This window comes from Dama dama, chromosome X (genome assembly GCF_033118175.1).
Source record: "Dama dama isolate Ldn47 chromosome X, ASM3311817v1, whole genome shotgun sequence".
Taxonomy (NCBI): Eukaryota; Metazoa; Chordata; class Mammalia; order Artiodactyla; family Cervidae; genus Dama; species Dama dama.
The window spans coordinates 32920889-32941212 of NC_083714.1; the positions used below are offsets into that span (position 1 = coordinate 32920889).

The following is a 20324-nucleotide window of genomic DNA, read 5'->3' on the forward strand; positions in this document are numbered from 1 at the left end:
GGGGGGGGATAGGGAATGTTGTCCCCATCCTGAGGAGAAAGTCTCTGCTCTGGGAGAGCTTACAGCCAATTTAGGGAATGAACACCAATAATGAGACTACTTAAAGCACAATCAAGTTCAAAGGCAGTGAGTGCAACTGAAGTTCAGAGATGAAATCACATGTGGGCACTAGTCCAGCTGGGACGTCACCACGGTGGGATTTCATCCGGGCCTTGAAAGATAAGCAGGATTTAGATACGTAGAAGGGAACAGGGGCGGTGTTTCAAATGTGAAGAGCACAAACAAAAGTTTAAAAGTGGAGATAAACCAGATGTTTATGTGTGTGTGCGCATGCATGTGCAAAGGTGGTCCCCAGGGCAGAGGGGGCCGAGGTCAGGACTTGATGTGACTAATGACAGGGTGTCAGTGTATGTTGACCCACAGGCTGTAGGGTGGGGGGATGCGGACCAAGTGATGCGTTAGGAAGTGATTCAGCAGCAGCGATTGACAAAGGATGGGTGCTCTGGCTGATCTCCCTTCTTGGCATGTCTACAGGGCTTTTTGTATCTTCCTGTGGACACAACTGACTATGTTATGCTTCTGGGTTCATGTGTCTGCTTTCCTCACTGCCACCAGCAGCTCCTTAAGAGAAGTAGCCATGTTTTCTCCATCTTCCTATTCTGCCATCTACAGGGCTCCTAGTAGGTAGGTACTCAATGAACACTGAATAGAACAGATCCTTTCATTTTAGTTAACTGAATTATGACATTCCATGCAAGGATGACAACTGTCAAAGAATTAGACTAAACTGCACCTAACAATGAAACAAAGCAAATCACAATTTGATCTTTTTAAAAAGTGATTTGTGAAATGCTTCAGGATCTTACAGTGTCTTGGTACCATCTCTGTAAGCAGCAATTACTATATAATAAGTCCCGTTTCACAGAATACTAGATGAGTTTTCTACCTATGGATGTAGATATGTCATGCCTCAGATCATATTTCACTAAACATGCATATATATGGTAAGAAGCTGTTCTAGTGCAGCTAATTCTTAAAGTGGACATGTGTCCCATTCTAGTGTCTAGAAGGGATTTCATTGTAGCTGCTACTCCCTTTAAACAAACCCAATATTGATAACAAAATCCAGCCTGATAATTATTCTCTCTTTAGAAAAAGATTCCCAATAGGACTCTTGAAAGTAGTAAAACTTTCCTCTTAATAGAAATTAATATTTGATTTTTAAAAGTTAAGTAATTTGAAATGTAAAAGATGAGTTGATTTATGAAACTTTGACTTCTCTTCCCAGGAAATCATCTATAAGATGAGGCATGCCTTTAAGCCTATTTGAGATAAAAGGGGATAGGGGAGGGCAATTTCCAGTTTGGGGGACAGTGAGTGGAGGAGTTGAAGAGACCAAGATCCCTCCATGAGTCAGACTCCAAGCTTAGCCCTGAAGCACCAGTCTCCAAACCTCTGTTTCCGTTTGCAGTAAATGTCTTTTCTGCCCTCCCCTCCCACGACCAATTCAGTTCTGGGCTAGGGGGTACACAGGGGAGGTGTCCCAGGTAAAGCAGAGTGGAGTCCACATGTTTATGTGTGTGCTCATTCAGTGTTTCACTAAGCACCTACTATGAGCCAGACCCTGTGCCCAGCTCTGGAGAGAGAACTGTGAGAAGACAGGAAAGCCAGAGTTCTGGCTTCCAGGAAGCTGCAGAGCAGCAGGGGGACATGTAGGCAAGGAACAGGCTTGGGAGGATCAGGAAAGTCTTCAGAGACGGTGATTTTCCCCAGAGGAGGGGCGAGGGGTCAAGTTCTGCGGGCAGAGGCCACAGCAGGTCTGTACAGAGAGGCGGGAAGGCGAGGGAGAAGTTCAGGAAACTGAAAGAAGCTGAGAGTGTGAAGCAGGGAGTAGGAGGCCGAGGAAGATGGTCTATTTGGGAATGGCTCCAACTGGTCTGCCCTCTCATTCACACAGCTTTCCTCCATTCACCCACTCGCTCCCTTTCAAAGAGAAGAGAATTTAAATTAGAAGAATCAGGTTTTATTTAATGATGTGAACATTAAGAATTTGCCTACATGGTTGAAATATTCACAAAGGACTTGATCATTCATACCCATACATTCAGAGGAAGTCTGCTGAATAAAAAAAAAATGCTCCTTTACTCATCTAAGTTGTTCTCAGGGACAGCCAAGGGCCTGCCTGCTACCCAGGGTGAGGGCTTCAGTCTTCATGAATGTTGAAGAGCTTGGCTACTTCATTGAGATCTTCATGTTGCTCACCGTCCTTAATAATCTGAGGGACAGAGGAACAAGGAGTCTAACTCACTGTGTGTGTGTGTGCGGGCCAGGCCAGCCCCCACTCCACACCAGGAGGGAGTTGTGGGGATGGCTTTCTGCAAAGCCCAAGTGAACATGTGCCAATGCCCAGGCCACCCAACCGTGTCCCAAGTGAAAAAGAAACATTCCTTAAAAAAAAAAGAAAGAAAGAAACATTCCTGAGCCAAGGCGACACCTTGTTCTGCTCAGGCCCAGTCTGACCTGGGAGGACAGTACATGGCAGGGCACCTGACGAAGTCACAGGAGCGCCTTCCGCCCACACCCCCATCTTCCTCTCAGAGCTCTGCCGGCACCTACCTTCCGTGCTATTGGCATCCGGTTGAAGATGTTCCAGAGTACGATCCCCACCACCACTTTGTCCCTGAGGTAGAAGATGACACCTTTGCCGTAGTCCTCCCCTTGGGTGGGGACCTGGGGGACTGCAGGGTTGCTGGGAGGAACAGGGATGTCCGAGGCCTCAGACTCTGTCTCGCTCTCTGATCGGATACCAGTGCCTGTGGCCAACGCCCCGAACAAACAAGCAAAGTCAAAACAAAACAAAGTCACTTATTATGTGCTTGGAAATTCTAGAAGGCAAGTATCTTTCAACACCTGCTTCAGACTGCTTCTAGATTTGTTTTTCTATGCCGCCTCAGTAAACACTGGTCTTCTCCAGCCCCTCTCTATTGATAGAGCCAACAAAAGCTCTTCCTTGCCAGCTGCTGGGCACTGGGTCAGTCTGACCCCAAACTTCCTATCTCATTTTAAATTGACTCTACGGATACTTCCTGGTATCTTTTTCAAATTACAGAAGACTCGTTATTGTCCTCTGAGAAACATTCTAGAGCTACGGTCAGTACAATAGCCACTAGTCACATATAGTTATCCTAATTATAATTAATTCACAATTGAAGTTTAATTTTCCCTAAAATTGGACAAAAAATGTAAAATCCAGTTCCTCATTTGCCAAACCAGTTCATTTGTGAAACCCAACGCTCCCTGGTGGTCTAGTGGTTAGGATTCAGTGCTCTCACCACTGAGGCTCGGGTTTGATTCCCGGTCAGGGAAGCCTTTCTTCTTGAGCTTCTCAGGTGGCGCTAGTGGTAAAGAACCCACCTGCCAGTGCCAGAGACAGACATAAAAGATGTGGGTTTGATCCCTGGGTCGGGAAGATCCCCTGGAGGAGGAAATGGCAATCCATTCCAGTATTCTTGCCTGGGAAATTCCTAGGATATGACTGAAGCGACGTAGCATGTTTGCACTAACCACATTTCAAATGCTGAAGAGCCATATGTGGTGAGTGGCTAATGTTTCAGACAGAGACAGAACACTGCCACTATGGCAGAAAGTTCTCTTAGCACCACTAGAGACACTCTGGCCAAAGCAGAAGGCACTTCCAAATGGAAAAACCGTAGTGCAAGTGTTTCCTCCTGGGTGGGGTGGTGGCAGCAGCCTGGGGAGAGGGTACTTTGTCTTCTGAGAACCAGGCTTCAGGTAATACTGCCCAGTGGACAGAGCAGTGATCTGGAGTTTATAAGTCCCTGGGTCCTCCTCCGAGGATCCACTTCCCAGGAGAGGGCCAAATTAAGGAGTAATAACATAATCCACTTAGATTATACATGAACAAGACCCTCATATCCATATAATGTCTTGCTTTCTCCTTCTTAAAGAGCAATTTGTCCTTAAAATGCCTCTAATAGGAGGACACAAAGGTTAAATAACTTCAGCCAAGGTCACGAAGGGAGAGAGAAGAGGCCTGGGAGTTAATGAAAGAGATGTGTGTGGGAGAGACATTCATTTCAAGAGAGATGTTCTTTGCCTCCTGTCTAAAGAAAACCTGGTGTTCAGATCTGACAACTGGAACTAGAGGCAGTTCAAGAACTACCTGGGCTTCCCAGGTGGCCCTGTAAAGAATCTGTCTTCCCATACAGGAGATACAGGTTCAATCCCTGGGTCAGGAAGATCCCCTGGAGGAGGGTATGGCAACCCACTCCAATATTCTTGCCTGGAAAATCCCAGGAGCCTGGTGGGCTACAGTCCATGGGGTCGTGAAGAATCAGACATGACTGAGCAACTGAGTATGGAAGAAGTACTCAGCCCAGTTCTTCACTGTCCAAGGCACAAGGAAGGGAGCAGGTCCCACACTAAGGTTCTTGGGTCTAGTGCTTGGGATCAGCAGGAAGCAAAAAAAAAAGGGGGGGCGGCACTGAAAAAGCACAAGTTTTCTTCATCACACCAGTCTTCCTAGTCCATCCGGAAAAACTAGACTTCCAGAGTAACTGAGTTACCTACCATCCAGAGTCTAGGATAACACCCACTGTATCTATCTATGCTCTGACCAGGATACCTGATTTCACCAGCTCTCAGACCACTAAAGAGTAAGGACTTCGGATCTGGTGTATTTTAAAGCACACCATGAAGAGCGGCTTTCACACAGTTACCCCTGGCCAATACCGAAAGCCCTTGTTTGGGAGGATTTGGACCACGGCTTCTCAATACTCTTCATGAGAAGAGGCTGGGCTTCCTTACCTGACTGCTCTGTGGCAGATTTGGGGTTGTCCTGTGCAGTTGCTTTTGCAAAAACACCGACTGTGGGCAAGCTACTGTCCACCAGACCAATCGCTTCATAGCCAACATCGGGGCCCAAATCACTCCTGAGGAAGGAGAGAGAAGGTGTTCTGTCAGAGGACTGTCAAGAATTATGTGGCAGAATGTTTTCTCTAAGACAACAACCATGCTTTCGTGCCAACCAAAGAACCTGGTAGCAAGAGAAATCCCAAAGTGATCTCTCGCCTGCTAGGGCATCTGGGGACAACTGTGAGAAAGCACGATTATCCCAAACAGTTTTAATTTTTCCTTAACAAGCCACTATGCATATCGCAGATCCATACTGCAATCTATATGTTTTAAAATTTTATCATGTGTTTATACCATACACCACATCTGGGGTGGGACGGCATCCCTACATTTACTATTCACTAATTCCCTTTACCTCTTTTCAAAGCTGCCTTTTTGAAACTTTAAAGAGTGCTCCATATTTATGGAACTCAGAATGTGAAATATTTTGTGGTTTTATTAACTGATAAACTTCCTTACCTTACTTTGTATTCTATTATTTCCTCTTAGCTTTCATTTTCTCAAAGCTGAAATGCTTTCTATACAGAGGCACCTTGGCTCACTTGGTCATTTTATTTTCTTTGTTCTTCTTGGAAGCTTTTCCTATCATCATCATGCTAGGAAGTTCACAGAATATTGGTGGCAGAGGCATGCCATGGTTTTGTAATCATCTCAGCGACTTGAGCTGTTTTGTTTCTGGGGCCCTATATTTTGTTATCTTCTTGGCCACAGAAACTCATTGGACTGGTGTCTTCAGGGAACAGTCTACAATGACTTCTTGGATTCTGTTCCTGGAAACTGATAATTGTAGAGCTCTTCTTTTCCTAAGTGTATTATCTTACACATGTTGACCCCGAGATCCATCTATTATTTGTTTTGCTGCCCACTCATGAAACTGTGTGTGATCATCCTGAAATGTACTCCCATCAGCTGAGAATTTTCTCAACAGGAACAGCTTAGAGGTTTCTGAAACCTTGAGTTTTTTTTTTTTATGTATCCCATCTTTCAAATTAAGATGAGAGTGGGCCAAACAGGGCCAGCTCCAGTACTCAGGAATATCCATTGCTAACTTTTCACTATCCAGAAAGCTGCCTATATTTGTCTGACTCTTAATTGCTTATTTCAAGGGTTATATGAGTGGGCTGTCTTTGTCAGTAGGTTGGGCTCCTGACAGTCAGCAGCAAAGAACAAAGAAAATATACTTCTGTCTGTATCTAAGAGCACACTTCTGTCCTACCTACTGTAGCTCCAACTCTGAGCTATTTTAGCAAAAGTTCTAGTGCCATCTCCATTCATTCACCTGTTCAAACTTAGGTCGAATGGAACCCTTTTACCAGAAGATGGCTCAGGGGTAGAATGCACAGACATGAGATGCAATTTTTTTACCCTCTGTATGAAGCTAACTGGCCCACCAGGAAACCAAACCATATGACTCTGGCTCCATTAATTCTGTGTTCTAACCGATTGAGTCCTCAAGGCACAAAACTATTACCAGAACATTGACTGATGCCAGTACGGTTTAGCAGCTCCAGTCATATTCTCTCCAGCCAATCTTCCGCTCACAACAGCATGATCATGGTGCTCTACCCGCCTCCTACCCAACTTTATATCGTAGAAACATGCGGCATCTCCTGCCTTTGGAGACAAATATGTTACATGAGCAAATGATTTTAAAAAAAGCAAGTTAAGGACAGAAAATAAACTTTGGGGGTTCAAAAAAATGCTTGTGACGTTAACTAACATTTTCCATCCACAGGTCGGAATCATACCTACAATATCAAAAACAGGTACACTTCCATTTTTAAAAATACATCAGATGCTTCTCCAAAGCTAACCTCAGTCCTGCATGCTCCAGCTTGCACTTATTTCTTCTTGTTCTGCCCTTTAGCAGAAACAGGTTATTTAATAACCAGGATTTGCAGAATATTTTTGCCTGTGTGGAAGCCAGTTTTTAGATGTGACTGCCTCTTACCTAGAAATCTTTTCCAAGGTGAGATTTCTTTTTTGGTCATTCAATATTCATTCATTCATTCAGCAAGTATTTCCAGAGTATTTACTCTATACAGAGCACCATACTGTCTGAGCTGAAGAGACATGCCTGACACAGACCCTGCCCACGAGGAGTGCACAAGCGCTGAGGAAGGTATGGCACTGTTGCACACGATGGTGTGCCACACAAGAGGAATGCAGTGAGTGAGCTCAGTGTTTCAAGCAGAGAGAGACCTCCCCCCCCACCCCCGGCTGGAGGTGAACAAGGCCAGCTTCACAGAGGATGTGGTGGCATGTTAGCTCTCACTCTTTGTTCATCTTTGTGGCTATTCAGACACCCCCAAAGCAACCTAAAAACCCAACACATGAGCAGTGGCGAGATAAACTCTGAGATCCACCAAATGGAGTATTATACAGTCATTACACTGTTCACAGAATTGGAAGCAATGTGGAAAAAACTTACATTTGAACATTAAGTGAAAGAGAAAAGAATACAAAGGTTTATACATAGTACACTTTCCATGACTGTCTACAACAAAGAAAAACACCTATGTGCTAGGAAATGAAGGGAAGGAAATACACCCAAATATCCGTGGTTGCTGCAGAGGACTCCCTTTCTCCTTTTGGGCTGCGTTTTCTACACAGAGCATGTATTGCTTTTATAACAATTGTGGAAAATCCAGTACATTGTATCTTTAAAAAAAAAAGCTTTAAGGGAAAAACACCCTTCAAAGTTCCTACGTCCTTGGTTGCAGAGTCCATAATCAAACACAATACACTTGTTATGATCTAACAATAGGGAAATTACCTCATGTTCCTACATACTACAGTCCTGTTTGTGTTGTAACAGATTTTTAAAAACACCTAAAAATAGTACTCAAGGAAAATGAAAATGGAGTAATTTTCCTTTCCAGAGAATGTTACAAAACTGGACTCGTGTTCAGGCAAAAGGAATAGCAGATCAGTCTGAAAGCTGCACACACGCCCGTCAAGGGGATGCTGATGGCTGCTGCCAACAGCGGAACCGGGAGAGGCCTACTTCTGTGGCCATGTGCGCCATTCGCTTCCTTTTCCAGAAGCTTGTGGCGTGAGGCCAGACCTGATCCTGTAAACCGAACAGTTCACAAGCTTCTGCTATCTACCCTCCGCTTTCAAACACAGAGACCCTATTTTAGAAAGCTGCTGCTGAATCTCTGAGCAACACCGGGCAGACCTGCGCCCAGGCCCGAGCCAACGCACTGCGTCTGGTCCAGCCATCACCGCACACTTACCACCCAGATGTTAGAGCGGGCCTGGAGCTCTGCGTTTACCCTGAAGCCGCCAAAATCAGAGTCTATCTCTAATCCACCAGTCTTGGCCAACTCAACATTGGGCTCCAGGCCCACGGCTGCCACTATGTGGTCAGTTTCTACCTGAGGACAGAAAGAATTCAGTCAATGATCACAGTTTCCTCGTATACCTACGGTTGGAGCAACTGTACATCACATCATTAAAAGTTGGGGCTTTACCAAAAAATCACTGATTTTAACTCTGATAAAAAGGTTCTAAGTTCCATTTCATAACGTGTCACCCCTGCACACATACATACCCCCTTCCATCCGAACAGAAATCTGCCACCCTAGAAGGTCTCAAAAATGTGTGACACACACAGGAAGGGGCTATGGGAAATGGTTCCCAGGTGTCTACGCCGGCTCCCATCATTCTTATTTTAGTAGAGGACAGTTCATTCAGAAAATTATGACAAGTTAATGGCGACTGCCAAGACAACTAGTCTATGGGTATCAAATGAAGGAATAAGAATGAGGAAACAGGGCAGGGCAGGGCAGGGCAGGGTTGGAAGGTCTTCTGGCAGCCTGTCTTCCCCTTCTTACCTTCCGGCCATCTTTCAGCTTGATGAGTAACCTGCCACTGCTGACTCCAACTGATTGCACAATAGCACTGGGCAGCACCTTAACCCCCTCTGTGAAGGCAAACGAGACCTGAGGCTGACCTGTGTGCCCACCACCTTCACAAAAGACGAGAGGCACCCCCACAAAACCAGGACTCGTCAGCACACAGGCGGCCTTAAAGAGCCACCGGCACCCACACCCACAGTTCATTTCCGGCTCTTCCAGGAATCTGCTGCATCAGATTCAGAACACCTACATGAAGCCAGCTGACAGGAGAAGGGTGGAAACTTCTCACCTGGCAGCTGGTAAGGCTTATGTACAGGGGGTTCCCAAAGAAGCAAACTCTGCCAGTTCTAACTAACTCTAGGCAAGAGTGGGAGCATATGGAAAGAGTGTCTCTACCTCGTTGGACTTTTTCCATGGTCCAGTTGCTGAGGTATTCGGGGAGGACTTTCCCCATATTTCCTTTCTCAGGGAAAAGCTGAATCACTTCTGTGCCTGAGGCTCGAGCTGGGAAGAAAAAACAGAGTAGGTAAAGCAGGAGGCAAAGGCCAATCCCAGGAAGAGAAGTAAAGGGGCCAGCGGGAGCCATCTACTGCACACGGGGCAAGGCCGTGACCTGGGCCGGAGCACACATTTCTGGGCCACTAGGGCACAAGGCCACTCACATGGCAAACACAACAGGTGCCAGAACTTGTCCCTGGATTCAGGGACATACAGTGAACTCAGTGCACTTACACCTAGGCTTACACAGTGCCTTCCAAGCTCTGAATAGTATGCACCCTCCTGAGAAGATGCTATGATTTCACACAGCTGAAAAATCATGCTAAGAAAAAAAATGATTGCCGTGAAACATTTGAACTGGAACTCACAGATCAGTCAAGCTGTGAACCATCATGTGTCGGAAAGAAGTCTGTGACTTTTACGGGGAGCAGCAGTTCAAAGATACATGCAGTTCTTTAGTCTACATTGCCCCTACCATCTTAAAAACTCACTTTCCTTAATATTTTATTTCTAAGGAGTTCTGGCCTAGAGGTGAGAGGAAAGGAAAGAAAGCAGCACTGCTCAGCTGCTTGGATGACAGCCTTTCAATCACTAAGGTGACCCACATCAGACCTAAGCTCCGTGATTAGTTTTGTATCACGTAAACCTTAATTGACCCCTTTCTACTGTTGCTAGCAAATGCATCTATGAAAAGCATGTGCTATAAAAACCAGAGAAAGTAAAAGAAAAAAAAAAACAGAGAAAGAAAATGGAGGTCACTCCCCAATACTCACCCTTTCTGCCAAGAGCACAGGCCAGTTCGCTACCAAGAAAGCCCCCACCAATAATCGTAATCGACTTGACTTCCCGGGAAATCTTCTCTAAGGTTCTAAAGTCTTCGATCTGTAGAATCACACCAGTTTAATCCATTGATTTCTCAAAGGGGTATACAATGATAATACTAGGAAATATTTTCTGGTAAATCTTTGACAACAGTAATTTGCACATAAAATCTTCTCCTTGTATGAAGTGGCTCAATTACAGCTTCTATTTTATTGATGCAAATTTCTTTCTCCAATGTAACACTCTATTAGTAGCTCTCAACTGGGGACAGGCATGCCCCATCTCCCCCAGGGAACATCTGACATTGTCTGTGACATTTTTGGCTGTCACAGTTAGGGTGGGGAGGTACTACTTGAAGCTAGTGGGTGGAGTCCACAGACACTGCTAAACACCCTACAATGCACAAGACAGCCCCTCACCACAAACAGTTATCCAGTCCAAAATGCCAAGAGTGCCAAGGCTGACAAACCTTGTTGTATTAAGAACTTAAAGGAGAGTAAAAATCTTTTCAAATACCTATAAAAGTGGCTGAAATTTTTCAGTTTTCATAAGTAGAACATGGTGTTAAGAAGCAACTCTTTCCTCTTTTTCACTTAGGTACTCTTAACTTTTCTCCCCAGTCTCCACAATAGCATTTGCAGTGAAAAATGCCAAGAGGCTCTAAGGAGTTCCAATGACTCAAATGCATCAGTAAAAAAGAAAAAAAACAACTGTGGAAGGGAAATCAGAAGGAACTATAAAAAGCAATAAAAAACGCTAAATGTATTTTTCACCTAGGAGCTCAAAACTCTTGAGTGAGGTATTTGAGGTGCAGAGAGAGGAAGTGATTTGCTCAAGGCCAGATAATAAGTCTGTAGAAGAGCCACAGATAGAACCCGGATCTCCCAATTCCCAGGTGGGTACTTGGGGCCACAAGATTATGCTACCTCTTCAAAACTGACAAAAGCACTAAAGGTGACAATTACCTTTCTGAAAAGTGTTGTTCTACTCTTCACCTCCGCTCCAGCCCTATCAATGGCAGAGAGACTTCTTGGAGTGCCTCCTGGAAATCAGAGGAGAAAAACCCTTTAGCCCAACAAGCAGGAGCTGGCCCAACAGCAGCATCAGCTTGCTACAAGGCTTTGTTTTCTTTCCACTCGTCCCCGCAGCAGGCTTTTATCAATTTCCTTTGAAAAGCAGATTTGAGAGTCTCTCTTCAAAGGGCCCACCCTCCCTGTAGATGGCCAGAAGGCCTCACTTTTTGCTCCCATTCTCTTCTACTTTTTCATGAGGATTCACCAGAAAGCACAGTCATGTTTGTTGAAGCAACTGCTTCAAACCCCTCTCTTGATTTCTGGTTGAAAGTGGCAATGAAGCCATGAGGTTATATCACTTTCAGGGCAGAGGGCAAAGGTGAAAAAGGGCAAGGGAAAAAAAGGCAACCCTTTTCAATAGCCATCCCTGCCTTTAGCGGAGGGAACAGTAAGGACTGTCCAGAAGGGCTATTGCTCAGATGCTTGTAGTTAGCTAGCCACGCTTTGCATCAAGGGAAGACATCCACTTCAGAGTCTGGGTTTCAGTTTTCTTAGTAATGTCTTTACACTAAAACTTGAGGGAGCTCTATCGGGGAATGAAGCTATCTCCAGAAGTACTCACCTGTTGCAATCAAGCACTTTTCATAGGTTATTTGAGAGCCATCATTAAGTTTTGCCACATTGCCTCTCACATCCAGCTGTACTACCTGGTCCCGTCAAACATACACACACAGAAAGGGATAAATTCACTTTAAAAAATTTTTATTGAGATATCACTCACACAACATACAATTCACCATTTTTTTTTCAATTCACCATTTTTAAGTGTACAATTCAGTGGGTTTTAGTATATTCACAAGTTGTGCGACCATCATCACTATATAATTCTGGAACACTTCCATCACCCTCCAAAAAACCCTGTACCTGGCAGTCATCAGCCCAATGAGAAGAGTTACTTCTTGACCTAAGGTGATCCTTAAGAAACCTAATCACTGGTACCAATTTCTTCAAGGAGTCATAATTTCCTAAGTGGCCAACATCACAGTAAGTTCCTAGTGTCCCAACGCTCATGCCCAATTTGTGGGAATGGAGAAGAGGGACAGACTTTTCTGCCTGCCTCTTTGGAACCCTTCTTTAAAAAAAAATAAAAGTGGCAGTGCTGGGTCCTAGTTGTGGCCTCCAAACTCTTAGTTGTGGCACATAGGATCTAGTTTCCTGACCAGGGATTGAACCCGAGTCCCTTGCATTGGGAGCACGGTCTTAGCCACTGGACCACCAGGGAAGTCCAGGGACCCTTACTTCTTTGTTAACAACTCTCTCATTGTTAACAACAACTCTCTTGACATTCTTATAGGATGCTTTCTCCCAATTTCTAGCTTTCACTAAACCTGAGCTCCCCCCACCCGCAGAGGACAGCTCATATGTACAGATTGCTCACTCACCCACACTCCTCCCCATCACGAGGAGAGGATTATAGCTGCTGATGGTTCCGAGTTACTCTTGAACCCTCATCCCCTCTAAAGGACACTGACCTATATCCCCTACAACTCAAGTGTTATCTGGCCTGCTCTTGGTCACCCCTCAGTAGTCACTGAAGTCCTTGGCACCTGCCTCATATTTTTCCTCCAAGCAACATCCAAATCCTCTCTTATAAACTTCCACATCAAATATCTCACTCTTTGGCCACAGTCTGCCATCCTTCCAGCTTTCTCTCAGTCCCACTGGTGGCACCTTTCCTTGCTTCTGATTTTCTCCATTTACCCAGTGGGCTGTTCCATTCCATCTAGTCTGGGCCAATGGTAGATCTCTCAAACCATGCTCTTGCCAGCATCCTTCATTTCCATGCACCCTGCTCCTTATGATTAAGAGCTTGAGTTTTGCAGTCAGGGAGACCGGGGTTTCTGGCTCCTCTCTGCTCCTTATGAGCAGTGAGACCATTCATTCAAGACATATTTATTAAACACCTAGTATGTGTTAGGCTTCCCTGGTGGCACAGATGGTAAGGAATCTGTCTGCAATGTGGGAGATGTGGGTTCGATCCCTGGGCTGGGAAGTTCCCCTGGAAAAGAGAATGGCAACCCACTCCAGTATTCTTGCCTGGAGAATTCCATGGACAGAGAAGCCTGATTGGCGATATAGTCATGGTGTCACGAAGAGTCGAACATGACTGAGTGAATAGCACTTTCACGTGTCAAGTGCTGTGCTAAGTGCTGGGGACACAATGTTGAGAAAAACAGATACCTTGCTGCCTTCAGAGTGCAGCAGCCAAGACAGATAATTTAATAAGCACTATAATCAAGTGTGAGAAACGCTCTAATAAGGACAGGGCAGGTAGTGCTAGAAACATATGACAGGTGCACCGAGTCAAGCTGTCCAGGAGGCCATGATATAAACAGATGGGATGGGTGAGTAGCTACTGTAGCCACCTTTGATTTGTCCTGGGTAACCTCCCTCCTCAATCCAACCCCTCGACTCAAACCTCTCAGGTAACCCACCTGGTATCCTAGTTTACTGCAAACACAAGTGAAGCCGTTAGATGTGAGCTTCCTCAGCTTCCCATAATGATTCCCACCTCCTAACCCCTGAATACAGACTTCACTTCCTCTCTTCCAGTTACTGGGGTGAGGTGGCCTTTCTGTCTCGTTTCTATGCCTGACTCTTATCCCTTCCTCTCTCTCCTGTTAGTCAGCTGCTCATTCCTCCATCTCTCTCGTGACATCTTCTACCTTAGCCCACTGACATGTTTAAGTCTGCCCCATCCTAAATGGCCCACTTTTGATTCTACGTATGTCCTCCTCCAGCTGCTGCCCAATGCCATCCCCGTTTTGTCATTTAAACTTTCGGAAAGAGTAGTTTCTCCTCTTTTCTAACTTCACAATGATATCTGAACAGCTAAATGTAATGGGTCATTTTAGAATTCCTTTGTTAGCAGATTCTTTTGCTGTGGTAATACTCTGGCTCACATCCTCCTTCTTGAAACTCTCTCCAACCCTGGCCCCCGGCCTGGGCTCACCTCATCCTGCCCTTTTAATACTTCTTTCCTAGTCTCCTTTTAGGACACTTTTTCTTAAGCTTGTTTCCTGAAATTTGGGTTCCGCAGGGCTCCATCTTTGCTTCACTCCTCTTCTGACATGACTCCCTCAGTTCTCCATGGAGGGGGGGGGGCTCACCTACTCTCATGGTCTCAATTCTGACTCGTATGTGGACGACTCCCCAATCCATATCTGAGCCTCCTCTGAACATTACAGTCGTGTATCCAACACTGCCCTTAGGGCATATCCACACAGATATTCCAGTTCATACTTAACAGTCCAAAATGAAATGTCATGTCCCCCTTAAACTAGGTCTTCCTCTTGCAATGTCTCTCTCACCTGGGGGTGTATTACCATCTACCACACAAGATGAAAATCAAAAAGTCATCTTCGCCCCTCTCCTATGTTCTTCCTCCAATCGGTCACCACCACACGCCACCAAGTTTGACTTTATGCTTTCAGTCTGTTCCCTACTCTTCATCACCTTCCTGTTAGGAAGCTATACAATGATGGTATTAAGAGCTTGGGCTCCGGAATCAGAATTCTCCAATCAGAGAGATCTGGGGCTCAAATTCTGCCTCTACTACTTATTAACTATGTAATCTCAAGCAAGAAACTTCACCTCTTTTAAATCTCCATTTCTTTCTCTGTAAAATGGAAATATTACTAGTACCCACCTCATAAGATTATTGTGAAGGGTAACGTGATGTAATTAAACACACATAAGCATTTTAATACTGTTCTTACTTCTTCTTAATCAGCAGCACTACTGCCCTTATGTGGACTCCCACCATCTCTTACGTGGATTATTAAAAAGTCTTTGAAATGGTCTCTTTCTAGTCTGCTTTCCCTGAAATCCATTCTCCTCACAGCCAACCGAGTGATTACTTAAAATTCAACCCAACTGCTTTATATTCTTGTCTAAAATTCAACAGCTCCTCAGGGCCAATGCCATAAAACTCAAGATCTTTCACATGACAGAGCTCGACCATCAGGCCCCTGCCTAACTTCCTGCTTTCTTGTCTCCTGTCACTCCTTAACTTTCTGCTCTGTCAGTCCCAAGCTGCTTGTGTTTCCCTGCACCAAACAAGCTTTTTCACCCCCTCGTGCCTTTGCTTATGTTATTCTTTTTCACTTGAATGCTCTTCACTTTTCTCTAATCTGGTGAATGCTACTTCATTCCATCATATTTCCCATTCTATAGAAGGAGACTGCCTTCTCCAGGAAGCTTTTCCTGAAACCATCACTATACTGGGCACACTTCCCAGTAATTCCCACAATATACCAAATTTCTTTCTTATTCTAAATCTATGTTATGTGTCAATGTATGACAAAAACCACTACAATATTATAAAGTAATTAGCTTCCAACTAATTAAAAAATAAATCTATGTTATGATTATCTGCTCACATTTTTGCCTAATACTGTTAGCCCCTAGAAGGCAGGGCCTGTGTGCTACACATAGGGGATACTTAATAAAGTCTTCTTACCAACTTATCCACCAACCCATACCCATCTTCTCCACCTAACATCCCTGTATAGGAGAAATGAACCTGTCCTTATCAAAGCTCAGTGCCTCCACTCAAGCTTTGGATCCCATCTCTTCTGGGCCTTGCTCCTTCTGATAGCCCTTTCCTCTCTACTGGAATGTTGGCCAGTAGTTTACAGACACACTCTAGACCTCCCTCCTGTTAACAAACACAAAACCAAATACAAGCAAACAAAACCCTCCCTGAACCCTAAATGCCCTCCAGTCACTGCCCACCCCTGTATTCAGGCACTCACCTTTGTAAAGTCCAACAATATTTTCCATGATGATGTCATGCCTGAATTATTTTTACTACCCTGAATAATATACATTTGCCAATCTCCTGTCATCAATAACCCCAAAGAAATGTTAGTGTGGAAAAACAGGAGGAAAGGCAGAGGAGCCAATCAGGAGAAGGAACAGCCTCACAGTCATGGTCCCCAATGATCTGACTTCCCTGGGAAGGTTTAGCTAGCCTGCTACTCTAGGCTAGAGACAGTGCTTTCCCCAGGGAGACACACTAATTAGTACAGACTGGCAATATTAAACCTTAAAATGACTTGCTCTTTCTCTGATGAACTACAGTGACAGACAGATGGAAGTGGTAGTGGGAATGCAAGTCACCATCCTTGCTGCCCCTGTGTGCACATAGGTGGAGCTTGACTTAAGAAAGCAGCCTACTAGCTCACCTTCTTTCCAGTGAGGACGGCCACACCACCATTTTCAACGTGAGGCAGGTCCTGAGCAGAGACGTAAAAAGAAGGTGGCTGGAAATATATGCTGTATAGAGAAAAGGGAGAAAAAGTTTTATGTACGTGGAATGGTTATCAACTTCCCCCAGGGGTTCAGAAAAATTGGTTCCACCAAGGAAAGCTTTCAGGAATATTTTCTCAAGCAAGTGTCCAAGGGCACTAAATCTTGGTCATGGGAACAATCTGGAAACATTCTTGGCTCCAACAGCTTTGCAGGAGGGATGGTTCTGGTATCTAGGGGGTAAAAGCCAGGAATGCTGTGAAACATCCAACAGTATGCAGAACAGGCCCCTAAAGCAAAAAATTATCCAACCCTCAATGTCAACAGTGCCGAGGTTGAGAAATTGTGCTCTGCATTTAGGTTCCTTTCAAAGTCAGGACTAGAGGAGTGGCCGAGGAACTGGTACTCACATCCACCCACACAAGCTGTCCAGGATGGCACTGATCACTGGACAACTTGGTCTAGCTCCTGAGATGATCTCATCCCAAACAGTAGATACCATCTATGAGGGATTAATTATGGGATGGGTAACCTGGAAAATCCCATAGGCAGAGGAGCATGGGGGGGGGGCTACAGTTTGTGGGATCGCACAGTCAGATGCAACTGAGCACAACAACCTAATTGGAGGGCTTCCCAGGTGGCTCAGTGGTAAAGAATCTGCTGGCCAATGGAAGAGATGCAGGAAACGTGGGTTCAATCCCTGGGTCAAGAAGATCCCCTAGAGGAGAAAATGGCAACTCACTCCAGTATTCTTGCCTGGAGAATACCATGGACAGAGGAGACTGTAGTCCAAGGGATGCAAAGAGTTGGACACAACTAAGCGATTAAGCATACACACATAATTGGAAGTATGCATCCTGCTTGATAACAGGACATGATACGAGTGAGGGAGGCAGGTAGATTTATAAAATTTAGTCCGGTGTCAAAGGGATCCACTAACGAGGAAAAAAACTGATACCCAAGAACATGGTACTGGACTCAGGAGGTCCAAGGAGCCTTTTAAAGGAAAGGGCTTCTTGACCTGGATTCCTAAGTCTCTCATGCAAAGATTTTAATAAAAAGTTTCTTCCTTTGTGTTCCCACTGTATCCCTGCAATTCTGAATGTTTCCTGGGTCGTCAAAGAAAGTGCCATAGAACAGTGTCTTTTGTTCTGCTTTTATGGGACATGCCTAGGCAAGTTTGAGGATGTGACAACACAGACTGAGCTGCTCTTCGAAGTCTGATACAAGGTCCTGGGAACAGGGGCATTAGTACTTCAGAGGCCAACATTATAACTTTAGCTGTTGGTAGCAGTGGTTAACAGAATCCAGGACTCTTGCCACTACAGCCTGATGTTCGCTCTAAGTTGTACACGAGCTCTAAGCGTGTACTACAGTGGCCTCCGGAGTGCTGCCAAGTCACCTGTCTTATGTGCTGTGTGCCGTTCCTGCTAAATCCTGTCCTATTCTCTGTGCTGAAGAGACAGTACAACCAGCTGAAGTTGCTGGTTGAGCCCATTTTACATAAGTGCACAGACCTTCGCTCTTTTCCATTCCATTGTTTGAATCGCAGTGTCTTTGTGACATTCGGGTCATCTGAAAACCACAGTTCTTTTGAAAGAGGAGGTCTCATGTAAGGCAGCTCAGGGTCTTCAGATACAATCAGTACCTTTGGACACAAAATAATGATACTTATCACAGCCAAGTTGTTTAAGATGCAAATGTCAAAGTGCTCACGTTGGCTAAGTGCTTGTGGATCACACCTTCCATGTCAAGCAAGACAGTGTGTGCCTTACCCTGGCTCCAGGATCACGAGCCCGGATGGATCTGGCTGCCGCAAAAGCAGCAGTGCCTCCACCAATGAGCAGGAATGGAACGTGACTTGGTATCCTAACTTGGGGTTCTGGCTCTCCTTCCGGAGCTATAAGCAAAAGATCAGACAAAGTGAATATTTTTTAAGTCTCAGATGACTCCTTGCAACTATTTTAAAAAAATCACCTTGAACTTGACTCAATCCTTTATATAAAAAGCTAGCAAAACACTGCAACTACATTAATCTTAACAAACGTCACATCTTCTGAAACGACAGGAAAAGGAAGCGTCCCTGTGATAAGTGAAGGATACTCAAAAAGAGGTGAATGATGTGGCCAATGTCATTGACTCACTAGACTCTCAGAACTAGAACCTAGCTTCAATGTTTAGCTATTTCTCAAATATACTAGAAAGTATATATTAGAAGGCGCCCTGCCCATTTAATTTCTTAATGGCCAACAGGAAAATATCAAGTTCAGTTTCACCTTTTGTTAGTAATAATGGGGGAAAACTGAGCAGATCAATTGGGGATTAGTAAACAATGTTCAAGAATAAGGAGGTGTTATGGCAGAAAGCGATAGAAATGGGCCTACCTGGAGTTGTGGGGTTTATTAAAGGATTAAAACATTCCTGAGAAATCAAGCCAGGAGTGTGGGATGGAAATGATGGCTAGCGCTATATGCTTTAGGCAAACAAACACATCCTGAACAACTCCGAACTCCAAAGACTCACAAGGGGAACAAAACAGACCAAAAGAATATCCTCATTGGGGGAAAAAAAGCTTTCATCTCTTTTCCAATAAGTATCTTTGCCAAGCTTGCATTTTTTAATTTAAAGCTTGCCTTTTAAGAGTTTAATATAACCAATCACTAATCACTAAGTTTATTCTCAAATCTAAATTACAGTCAAACACTTGTAATATCATAGTTTCTGTAAGTTTACAATCTCACAGTATCATCATGTCAATGAAATACCTGCAAAGCACAGCAAATTGTCTATAACTTTCCCTTTATATATTGAGTCTCAAATCATACTCACCAGATGATGTGGCTCTTTTCTGTTTCTCTTCTGGTGTCAGCCCTAACCCTGAAATTCTTTCATTGTATCTTTTTTTGTCATCTTTTATTGTCTTGTAGGCCTGTAGACCCAAACATGGAGAAAATTTATTTCATCATACAGCTAGCTAGCACATATCATAAGTAACATTCATTATCTTTCAATTAAATGAGAAGCTTTTGTCTATATGAAGTTAGTTCTTCTGTGTTAGAATCACTAAGGCAAAAATATTTTCTTAAGAAATAAAAAAATATTTAGTGTGTACACACTTGGTGTGGAAAGAATACAGATAAGCAGATGAAAATGTTCCAGTTTCAGATTTCCTTAGGCTCTATGTGAAGAATTTTCCTCATGTTTAATTCTGAAGGTACAGCTGAAGAAAAAAGAAAAATACTTTATATTGGAAGAATAAAGTGCTAGAAAGAGCTAAACTTTATAAAAGAGGTTTTGGACTCTGCTGGATACTAGCTGTGAAACAAATCTATAGGGTCCTAGGTAGGAAGCTGGGCCATAAATTCTCTTGGAAGATGTCCCAGGTTATCTAAGTATCACAGGACTTAGATAACACCCTGAAGCATGACCACCAGTATGCCTGTCTCATAGAATAACCCATCTTTCCCTCAAAGGCCTATTCTTTAATGACACTCAGATACTTAATGGGCAAACATTTCACTTAAACAACTATTGCATTTAAAATATACTATCTTCTCTATCCTTTCAAATTGAAGGGCTAGTTTTTTTTTTTAACACAGCATTAGAATTGAATAGTTTTCTTTTTTTAATTCAGCATCAGAATTTACTGAAGATCTTTTAAAAAAACAGTAGGCAAGAACGACTTGTTTTCATTATAACACTTTTGCTCTTTTAGTACCCCACAGGGTCAACAAGACAGGAATTTAAGTGACCACATGTCAGCTGAAATCCCAAGTTATTGATTAACTGGAGGAAAAAGTAAGGATAATCAGAGGAAGTAGCATAAAACATGTTTTAAGAATAATATGAGCCTCTTACAGAGCAACACACTAGGCAATGT

The 20324-nt window shown here is 44.0% G+C and overlaps 1 protein-coding gene and 1 non-coding gene across 2 annotated transcripts in view; one reads left to right on the forward strand and one right to left on the reverse strand.

The window, feature by feature from the left end:
- Nucleotides 1-2007: 2007 nt before the first annotated feature.
- Nucleotides 2008-20324, reverse strand: part of AIFM1 (apoptosis inducing factor mitochondria associated 1) — a 28440-nt gene continuing 10123 nt past the window's right edge. Inside the window, exons 3-16 of the mRNA XM_061137380.1 lie at nt 19274-19373; nt 18220-18344; nt 17962-18092; nt 16381-16471; nt 11754-11838; nt 11084-11160; nt 10070-10178; nt 9195-9302; nt 8775-8863; nt 8175-8315; nt 6407-6549; nt 4828-4952; nt 2617-2813; nt 2008-2275 (exon numbers count right to left, since the gene is read on the reverse strand). Of these exons, the coding sequence (XP_060993363.1) occupies nt 2204-2275; nt 2617-2813; nt 4828-4952; nt 6407-6549; nt 8175-8315; nt 8775-8863; nt 9195-9302; nt 10070-10178; nt 11084-11160; nt 11754-11838; nt 16381-16471; nt 17962-18092; nt 18220-18344; nt 19274-19373 (1593 nt within the window). The 3' untranslated portion in view covers nt 2008-2203. The remainder of the gene's footprint in view (nt 2276-2616; nt 2814-4827; nt 4953-6406; nt 6550-8174; nt 8316-8774; nt 8864-9194; nt 9303-10069; nt 10179-11083; nt 11161-11753; nt 11839-16380; nt 16472-17961; nt 18093-18219; nt 18345-19273; nt 19374-20324) is intronic.
- Nucleotides 3295-3366, forward strand: TRNAE-CUC (transfer RNA glutamic acid (anticodon CUC)). The gene has a single exon. It is a non-coding gene; the product is annotated as a tRNA-Glu (tRNA).